The sequence below is a fragment of the Poromitra crassiceps genome (assembly GCF_964638095.1).
Source record: "Poromitra crassiceps genome assembly, chromosome: 13".
In the NCBI taxonomy this organism is placed as follows: domain Eukaryota; kingdom Metazoa; phylum Chordata; class Actinopteri; order Beryciformes; family Melamphaidae; genus Poromitra; species Poromitra crassiceps.
The window spans coordinates 21,260,969-21,271,606 of record NC_139644.1 but is presented as its reverse complement, the minus strand read 5'-3'; the positions used below and the strand labels follow the sequence as shown (position 1 = coordinate 21,271,606).

The following is a 10,638-nucleotide window of genomic DNA, read 5'->3' as shown; positions in this document are numbered from 1 at the left end:
GTGCGTGTGCGTGTGCGTGTGCGTGTGCGTGTGCGTGTGTGTGTGTGTGTGTGTGTGTGTGCGTGTGCGCGTGCGTTCGCGCGCTAAACATTCTAAATTGAACCCCAGCTGACTTCCTGTTGCAGTGTTTGCTAGTAGCTAACCCTAACCCCAACTTTAGCTACAGTCGGACAGGACTGTCAGGACTCCTAGGACAGGACTGACAATTCAGTGAAAACCATCTATAATGTCACGAAAATTGACCATCATCTGTGTGAATGTGTGTGTGTGTGTCGTTGTTTGTGTGGGTGCGTGTGTGTGTGCGTGCGCACAGGTGTGGGTGTGTGTGTGTGTGTATGTGTGTGCGCAGACTGCGCACGTGTGTCTGTGTGTATATGTGTGCGTGTGTGCGTGCATGCGTGCGTGTGTGTATGTGCGTGCGCACATGTGCGTCTGGCTGTGTGTGTGTGTGTGTGTGTGTGTGTGTGCTGTAACCTGAGGTGAATATGGCGTGGCTCTGTCACCGAGGTAATGAATCACTGGGGATGGGGATGGAGCTCTCACTGCAGTACGGGCATCATCTAATGAGAGGAGTTTGATGTGATCACGAGGTGCACCTGTCAAATAAACCTCTTTTTCAATTATATGATGAATATAAAAGTCGACAGGATGTCACGGTGCCGCTCTGTCACTTCTTATAGCCCTCTGCCTCCAAGTGCCAGATGTGATCTCTGTGTGAAATACCCTTTGTGTATGAAGAACAGCCGTGGCATTGTCACCGTGGGCTTATCTCTTTCCACATTAGCGACATGCGGCTCCATGTACTATGTACATCAAGACCACATCACCATTAAGATTCCTCTACCAAGCACAAACCCCTTGTGTGTGTGTCTGTCTGCACGCGTATGTAATCTCCATATAGAGTGACTCCATGTTTGTGTTCTGCGGCGGGAGCGCTTTCATCTCCAAAGACGCCGATATCACAGCTGAAGTGGAAAGTGTTAGGATTATGGAGGTGATTGGGCATACAATTTGGGTATGAGGGGGTTTCCAGTCCAATTACCCGTAACCCCGTCCACAGAGTCACTGCCAGCTCTCGGGGTGGTGGTGGGGGTAATGAGACAGGGAGCGCTTGGTGTCGGATGTCAGCACACACAGTGACAACATGGATCAGAAATAGCAACAGGACGTGTATAAAAGTCCTGGACAGACCCCAGCCCAGACATAGACAGCAGGAAGAAGAGAGAGAGACACAGAGTAGGACAGAGAAGAGCAGCATCTGGTTGAAGCATCACTGTCTCCCTGGGCAAACATCTCCACACACCAGACAGACACGACTGATCTGAGCACCAAACTCAAGAGAGCCGCAGCAGAGACCCTATAGCCAGCGGAGGAGATAAAAGCCTGACAAGTCGACAGACACATCTTCAGAAGACAGCAGAGATGATGCAAGTGTGCACCTCCATGGAGAAGCGTGACGGGGCTGTGGTGGGAGCTGAGCTGGCCTGCAGCGTGCGGGAGGAGAACACATCTCAGAGGGAAAGCTACACCGCTGACTGGCTCAGCCTCAACCTCAGGACTCGAGCCCAGGACAGGTGAGAGCTAACAGCACATATGAGGTAGCACTGAACACCAGGGACTCAGAATGTCTTCTAAGCCTCTGTGATCAGATGAAGATTATTATTATCAGATGATATTAGATACTAATGACACCCTGGCTCTCATTTTGGTTGCCTCTGTAAAGCTTCCTTTTGATCATAAACTATGGACTGGAATCAGCTTTGTAGCAATTGCTGAATTCTTGGTAGGATTCGTCATTTGCCAGAAGGCAATTTCTGTCTAATTAACTAAGTAAATCATCAGCAGTTCCCACAGTTCCTAACTTCATCTTCTCTCCGTTGCTCGCAGGCAGACGATGAACATGAACGACGACTCTCGCAGGGAGACTCTGTCCCGACAGTGGCAGGCCCGCTCCCTGGTCCAGGGCTGCCCCTCCGGCGTCTACAGGGTGGGCACCGTGGAGAGAGGGGTGAGGGAGCACCAGCTGCTGCCCAAGAGGAACACCCTCCCACTGCCCATCTTCACCCCCGCGGAGCTGGGCATCAGGCTGGGCCGCGGCGCCCCGCACACCGAGGAGGACCTGCGGCCCTTCCCCATCCCGGACGGAGCCTGTCCCCTCAAGAGGACGGTGGACGAAATCACCAAAGACCTCCCGCCCGTCAAGCCCACCCGCATGGAATTCGCCAAAGCGCCCCAAACCCTGGGCCGCTCCATGTCGCAGGAGGCCCAGAGAGGCTGAAAAGAGAACGAGAGAGCGGGGATGTTAGGGAGAGAGACAGGGAGGATGGGGAGAGGATAGTCATTGTGTCGGGAAAGAGCAAGGAAAGATGTATATAGATTTATCCCTATAGTGACATTCATCATGGAGCGCACATAGATCATTAGCACTATCAGTGTATCTATCCCACCTTGGCAAGCACAGCACCATGTAAATGTCAGCCTTTGTCATGGTTGGCATTTGGTGCTCAGTGGTATTAGGGATGGTTATGTGGAGGCATCCATGCTGTGATGGAGAGGCAGACATGTGCTGTGGGGTGTGTGCTTTCAGCTGTGCCACAGGCTAATCTCCCCGCTGCCTGGAAAAGAGTAGTCAGTTTCCAGTCTGCTGTTCCCACAATGGACTCACTCCCCGTGACCCTGTGTTTTTTTTCCACCAAGTATTTGCGCAGGCCAAATGGCATTTACTGAAGAATGGCTGTCAAGCGGCATTGCATGCTTGCATGCAATTTCGCTTTTCTTTTTTTATGTACAAAATATCTTCAAAATGGGGAATGAAAGTGTTCTTGGGGCGATTGTGTATCAGTTATACCTGTTATATGTGATATGCATTAGCAATAAGTTGAGATAGAAAATGACTTGTAAGAAGAAGAAGAAGAAGAGAGGTAGAAAAGTGTGAGGAGGAATGGAAAGAGAGAGGGGGGAGTGGAACGGATGGGGATGGGGGTTGATGGACGTGCCTTGGCGTCAGCTCTCCAGTTTTGTAAGAACAATGCTGGTCAGCCTCCAGGACTCTGAAAGCCCTTGACACTCTTTGATCCTTGTAAAGAGCACAGAAGCCAGTGCCATGCAGGAACAGGAAGCTGTATATATTGTATGTGTCAATGTGTGTGTGCGTATATTATGTGCTGACACTTCTAATCAGGAGGACTTGACAGCAGGATGTAATGAAGCGTCCTTTAGGGCTGTTGTCAGCTGATGTCATGTATTCGATAGAAGAAGTGAACAGCTTGAGAGTTCCTTGAACCTGTACTGGCATATCAGAGATTGAAATGTGTGCAGTGATGTTGAAATGTTTTTTCCCTAGAGAATTATTTTTATTATTTTTACTAATAAAAGTTGAATTACTTTTCACTCCTGTGCCAGTGTGTTTCCTGTTTGGAATGCAATATAATATAATCCTGCTTTGCAATATAATCATGATCCTACTTTGATTATATTGGATGGTAGATGGATAGAAGTCAAAGCTAACTTGTAAGCTGGTTCATACAGTCAATGCTTCATACAGGCTTCTGACCAGGCAGCAACAGCTGAGCTAGGCTAATGCTGATAGGATAAACACTGTCCTGCAGCCATGGGCAGGATCATAGAAATATAGTTGCTGCATGGTTAGATTGCATTGGATTGAATTTTATTGTTCCCTTGGGGGAAACTTGTGGTAGCAAAAAAATAATAGGATACACCAAAGACCAAAAAAAAGGGGGGGGGGGGTAAATAAGAATATAGCAAACAACCAACAGAATCAAAAATACATGAATGAAACAAATACATGAGTTACAGTAAGAAAGGTGTGCAAAAACACCAGTAGAACATACTGCAACAAAGGAAAATGAATGGAAAATACATGAATACATACTACCGTATTTATCCCTCTATATTGAAGGAGACATCGTTATAGACTGACTGTAAGGGGAAATCTTGCCAGACAGGCTGAAATTAATAGCCGGATGTCTGTGCTGGATCCTTGTCTCTGATCATTTGCGTACATAGTCTACTGACCACTTACCACTTGTCCATCATCTCTCCCTCATGTTCTGCCTCGTGTCTTGTTTGCTCTCTCCCTGCCCAGAACACAATGTTCCTCATGTTGCCTAATAGTGTGTAGTGCTATGATGGACACACTGCCTCCCTTATCTTACCAGAGATGGGAAAAGTACACACACTCTTTACTTAAGTAGAATAGTTACTTGTGTAAAGAAAAAAGGACTGGTAAAAGTACAAGTACTGATTAAACTTGTTTACTTAAGTAAAAGTGAAAAATTACAGGCTCTGAAATGTAATCCATTATAAAAGTAAAGAATATTTGTACTGGCTGTTTCGGTGGAAAGCTAAGTGAACCTCACATCATGTTAAGATTTAAACAGAATTTTCATGCGCTACGCGCTTTCAATTCTAGCGTGGGGACTCTGGAGACGGTGAACTGAGCACACACCGACAGGACTGGCTAGGTGGTGTATGCTGATGGTATTTAATCTCTGGATTTGTTTGAAACAGCCACTGAAGAACTAAATCTAGGAAACAAAAATAAATAAACTGAGTCCTTCAAGTCAGTTCTGGTGGAGCACAAAGTCCTTCCTCACTTATTAGTGGTAGGGAGTGGACTTGGTTCAGGCGATGTCTGCCCAGCGTTTGGCGGATCCAGATCCGACACACGTGGGCCAGACTGCGAGGACATCTCTTGGCCTCCAGAAAAACCCTGAGCGTCTCGGGATCCGCCCTCTCCTCCAGCTCCGCCTGCTCCCAGGTCACCAGGGCCGGGTCGGCGCCCGTAGTCCAGGAGCAGCTGGACGAAGGTTGTGTCGCACCTGAACCACAGCAACTAATATGCAGCAGACGAGAAGCCATGTCACGGGTCAGAACACCAGCGGCCTGGAGCAGCAGGCGGAAGTGGCTGATGTAGAGAGGAGACCTCTCAAGGTGATCGCTGTCCATATCAACAGCAGCACCGAACCTGATGAGTTCCTGCAGCCTTCTTGTCCGGGCAGCACAGTAGACAAGGGTGTCTGACGAGTGTCCGCTTCCGTTGCGGTCGGTCCCGGCTTCCAGGAGGACCCGCACGCAGTCCAGGTGCCCGTGGGCCATGGCCCCGTAGAGAGGTGTGCAGTTTATTATGTCATCAGCTAGGACTACCTGGGCTCCCTGGGTGATCATCAGGTAGGCCACACAGGCAGCGTGACCCCGCCCGGCTGTGAGCAGCAGAGGGGTGCTCCATCTGTAGTAGCACACAAACCTCCTCTCATTTGTCCTGGTCTCCTGCCTTGGCGGCATCGTGGAGCTTGTCAGCCATTCCTTCAGGTCTGTCACTGTACCACAACTATGTGTGTGTACGCTGTATCTCAAACAGAAGGCTTTTATGAAGGGACTGAAGTGCGTGTTGACATTATAAGACTTTTCTTTACAATGAATATACAAACATCAGGTAGACAGTATAGGACATAGGGAATACATTTACAGACACATAAAATAAAAGGGTTACAAAACAGCCATGAAGGAAATGAAAAGAGAGAGAAAATAAGATTACATTTGAACATACATACAAAACATAATCAGTCAGGGGTTTCAGCGAAGAAAGATTTATGTTTCAGAAGAGCATTACTTTTTATGTTATTTACCAATGAGAGAGATTTCACAAGAGAGTTCTCTCTTAAACCGCTTAATTTGTCTCAGTCTCGTCACTCTCAGCCATCTCTCTGTGAGAGGCCGAGTTTTAGTGCTTTGGTGACTGATATTAATAGCTGGGTAAACATTGCCATTGCCCTGGAGACAGTGGAGACAGAGCCGTACAGTATCAGCACGTTCTTCCCATTTGAGCTCTTAATCCTCCTGTTTTATCAGAGATTTGCCTTCCCCCTCCTATCTTTAAAATCACCCTCCCACACAACCCCTGAAATCCGGCACGCCCCGCCCAAAGAAAGACAGAAGTTTCCACGCTCGCAGATGAACCTCCAACCCTGAAAACATGTTCAGTGCACGCCAAGGAATTTGGGGATTGATGTTGGCGTGTCCGTCACCTGTAGAGGAGCGAGCTGGCCCGCATCCTCCTTCCTCTAATCCCTCCTCATCACGGTGTATTTAAAGAGAGGGTCACAAAGTGTCAGACGGCAGTGGATCCTACATGCTGCACAGTGTTGATATGTGGCCCACTGTGATATAATATAATATGGCATACGTGCATGAACGCGGGGTCATGCACGAGTCAACTTTGCTCAAATCACAAGTCAGGCTAAAGTTCTGAAGCAAATCAAGTCCAAGTCACATCTCAAGTCTAAATGTAGCAAGTCAACTCAGAACAAAATAGAGTACATCATCAATTTAATATCAAAACTATTTTTCAATCCAAAATGATTTTAACAGGATAAAAACATAAAAACTTGGTATAAGAACATCATGTGTTTGATTTATATAATCAGTTTCAACTTTAATAAATTCAAACTCAGGCCAAGTCCCAAGTCACCAGAAGCCAAGTCAAGCCAAGTCTCAAGTATTCTCTGCATGCATCAAGTCAAGTCTCAATTCAAAATGTGACTGGAGTCTGGCCTATTTTCTGATTTGTGTGCTGTAAAAGCCCTTACACAGATAACCAAAGCAATGCCATTGACTGTAGAGTAGAGACGCTCCCACCTGTATCTATCCATGTAAAACCAGTGCATCCAGCATTTAACAGCTGTGAGTTCCTGACTATAAGGCTACATATGCATTTATTTCACAGGACATGGTCACAAAATGGAAACATCATACACACACACACACACGCACGCACACGCACACACACACACACACACACACACACACACACACACACACACACACACACACACACACACACACACACACAACAAACAAACAAACAAACAAACAAACAAACAAACAAACAAACAAACACACACACACACACACACACACACACACACACACACACACACACACACACACACACACACACACACACACATATCCCTTTACAGCCTAATTTGAAACTTGGAAACTCAATAAACAATGTCCTGTAAGGAATGCTGCAAGCATTGCCCAACACGGCCAACTGTACAAACTAATGGACTGTTGCTCTCAAATTCCATAATGACAGATTGCTGCTCCCCACTGGATAACTTGGGTAATGCATGTTGAAAAAGTAAAGGTATGGAATGCCATCAATAGCCTAGCCGTTTTATTCATTGTTAAAATGTATTTGCCGTTTTCATTTGCAATTGTAAATTAATAGCCTATAAAACAGGTGAAGAGAAAATGAAAGGCAAACACAAGTGTCAAATCAAGGGAGAAGATGAAGCAACTCAGGATAGATATTATAGCCCCTTATTGTTGCATCTTCAGAAATGTTGCACTCATGAAGGAATATACTGTAAGAGCAGTGAGGAAAGCAATGGTCATGCTCTCTTCTGTGCTGCTGCTATCCCTCTGTAGCAGTGTAGTAGGCTACTCTATGAAAGAACGAAGGGTATACAAGCCACCATAAGAGGTCTAAAAAGCATCTGATGAACACACTCCTGCCACCATTCACGATCATCAACGCCATTATCACTAACAACACCCCAATCAGCTCCCCTCTCATCACCACTATTGTGAAGCTCGCCGTTGTCACATCCATTATCACCCAGTTTCAAAGGCCCGTCTGACATCACAGGAGCGCACTGTGCTAATTGGCTGCTGGCTGGGTGCCGCTGTGTGGTGGGCTACCTGCTGCAGGGGGGGGGGGGGGGGGCATCGACTCACACAGTCCCGGCAGCGCCGGGTGGGGGAGGTGGAGGGATGACTCGCCTGAATAACACACACACACACACACACACACACACACACACACACACACACACATACACACGCACGCACACGCACACGCACACGCACGCACACACACACACACACACACACACACACACACACACACACACACACACACACACACACACAGAGCTATTTTGATCCTGCAGGTTCTAGTGATATCACATAATAATGTTGTAACCTCACACTGCTTTGGAGTATCTTACTACTATAATAGTGGACCCGTAGGAGGTAGACCCCCCTGGGAGTTAGACACCCCATCCCCCCCTCAGGCGCGGACTGCATAATCGGGCACGTCGGGCAAATGCCCGGTGGCCTGGCCTGGCCTGGCCTGAAAAAAAGGCCAGGCCTTTTTTTTTTTGGTGCCCGCAGTCAGGCCACTCACTGAACAGCAGGCCAGGCGCCGCCTACTGGTTTACTAGTGGTTTTATTACTTTATTCAGGGTTAAAGTGGGTGCATCTCATTGTAAAATTGGACTCGGCCCAAATTGTGCTTCAAACGGCCCAAATTGTGCTTCAAACAGCCCAAATTGTGCTTCAAACGGCCCAAATCTGGCTACAAACGACCCAAATTGGGCTTCAAACGGCCCAAATCTGGCTTCAAATGGCCCAAATTGGGCTTCAAACGGCCCAAATTGGGCTTCAAACGGCCCAAATTTTTCGCCGCCGCCCTTCAGACGCCGGCACGCACGTCGGCCCGTATCGGCCTTGCCTGCTTGGTATCTAATGCCCGGCCTGAATTATGATCCCAGTCCGCCCCTGCCCCCCCTGGTCACACAGTGGTCTCCAAAGCCTCCGGGACACACTCAAATTCATCATAAACTAGACTAACTATCAGGTTAGGGACCACTGCAATGAATGCTGAATGCTGCAATTATGTGACTTTTTTTTTTAGATATACGGTAGCTTCCAAAAGGATTTCTGGTCTTTTTTGCTTCATTATCCTGGTAAAATGTACAAGATTGAATGTGCACTCATTTAGGCTCAGTTCATTTTTGGTAAATGCCACAACCTTGCCACACCAAAGTGATGCCTATGTTAATTAGTTATGTTGTTGACCCATGTATTAGAAGACACAAGTAAGTAAGTTCCTGCAGTAGGCACGATTTTATAGGTACAGAAAAGAATCCTTGCAGTCAAGAAACTGTCCCAATTACAGGATTGTGGGGCATTCCAAACGAGCTCAAACTTCAAGTGGAAGCACAATACGAAATTACTAAATGACCTATTCAGAAGCGAGCACATAAAAGATTGGATTTGAGCAATATATGTGCTGGCTTCAAATGTGATAACTGAGTGTTTAATTGGACCATTTAGTGTGTACTTCCTTTTGAAGAGGTTTGAGCTAGTTTGGGATGGACGGATTTAGATTTGTAGGTAAAAAAACAACAACACTAAACCACACAAAGTGTGGCTGCAACAGAGAACACTGTCCCATAATTGGAACGTGTATTTTTGTATTTTGGCCAATTAAAATTCTTGGGTCAGGTATGGACACTTCTCTGCCAATATAAGCGGAGATTGGGGAATTAGGCTGAAATATATCACTATACAACAACCCTTGAATACAGCATAATTTGCACGTCTGCACAAGGTAAATTATATAAGTGGGTTATTGAATATAATCATCCACTTTGACACGCTTCACAGGGATCTCATTATAGCTAACGCTCTGATGGTTGAGTCAGAGGGCAAGCAAACCATTATGGGTCTCACTTCCAGCTTCGTCTTCACTGGCAGAATACACTGTGGCAAAATATCGTAAATGTTAACGCCATATGGGATGTGTGTGTTTGTGTGTGTGTGTGTGTGTGTGTGTGTGTGTGTGTGGTGAGGGGGGGCGTGGGGGGGTCAGCCGTTTTCGTACTCAGCCTTTATTGTGATCTCAACTACACACCTGTAAAGTTTTGCGACTGGTTTTGAGCTTTGATGCTATCGCGTTGATAAAATCTGTCCCCAGTCAGATGGACTTATAATATAAACACCTGGCAAAGTACTTAAAACCGCTTCTGTGGTAGTTCCCGCTTATCTATCTTGGATAATCAAGTGTGTTCAACAGAGTATCTCTTACTGAATTATCTTACACCTAAAACATGTAGGTGTTTTCATTATGCACTCTAGATATCATTCCATTCATTGTGTAATTGTTGTGTATATGTGTTGTTACCATATCAAAACAATAAAAAGCTGATAACAAAATAATAATAATAATAATAATAATAATAATAATATGGAAAGGAATAATTTAGGTCGTGTCCCTGGGCCATTTATACAGACAGGCAGGGAGGGATACAGAGCAACATTACTCAATCATCTGTAAACACTGGAGGCACTTCCATTCTTGCAAACAGTATTTTCTAAAACTAATATCGAATTCTGGATGAGACAGGTTTACCACCATCCCTGCACCTTTTTTTCCAGTGTACCGTGACTCACAGACACCACAAACTTCAATGATTTGCTGGAGGGGGAAAATGTCATCTTTATATATTTGACGTATTGTTTTCATTCGAGTGCTAACACGGACTTTACCTTTAGCTTTGTCTCTATGCCTTTTTGTAAATAAAAGTTATACATTTCTTTGTCTATTTTTTGGGGGGCACTGTATGGAATATGCCTTTGACTTTCACTTTTTACTTTATCTGACAGTTAATCGCTTGGCCCGGCACTAACACTGAGCCGTCAGAGTGCAACAGCATTTTCCTGTATCACTGCAGAGTCTTCACACCGTTTTGATGTATCTTCATCCATAGAGGTGCCACACTTCATGAACATGTGTGGGTGATGTGACTGTGATGTAGCTGTGCA

The 10,638-nt window shown here is 46.0% G+C and overlaps 1 protein-coding gene across 1 annotated transcript; it reads left to right on the top strand.

Moving 5' to 3' along the window:
- Positions 1 to 1,222: 1,222 nt before the first annotated feature.
- On the top strand, positions 1,223 to 3,336 carry tcap (titin-cap (telethonin)). Its single transcript, XM_083649051.1, has 2 exons — positions 1,223 to 1,574; positions 1,888 to 3,336. Exons 1-2 carry the CDS (start codon positions 1,423 to 1,425, stop codon positions 2,276 to 2,278), a joined length of 543 nt encoding a protein of 180 aa, XP_083505177.1. The 5' UTR covers positions 1,223 to 1,422; the 3' UTR covers positions 2,279 to 3,336.
- Positions 3,337 to 10,638: the final 7,302 nt, after the last annotated feature.

Bases quoted from the DNA above. Each gene is read 5' to 3' on its own strand.
- tcap (XM_083649051.1), top strand. From the start codon at position 1,423: ATGATGCAAGTGTGCACCTCCATGGAGAAGCGTGACGGGGCTGTGGTG. The intron at 1,575-1,887 runs GTGAGAGCTAAC...CGTTGCTCGCAG, and splicing joins AGGACTCGAGCCCAGGACAG to GCAGACGATGAACATGAACG.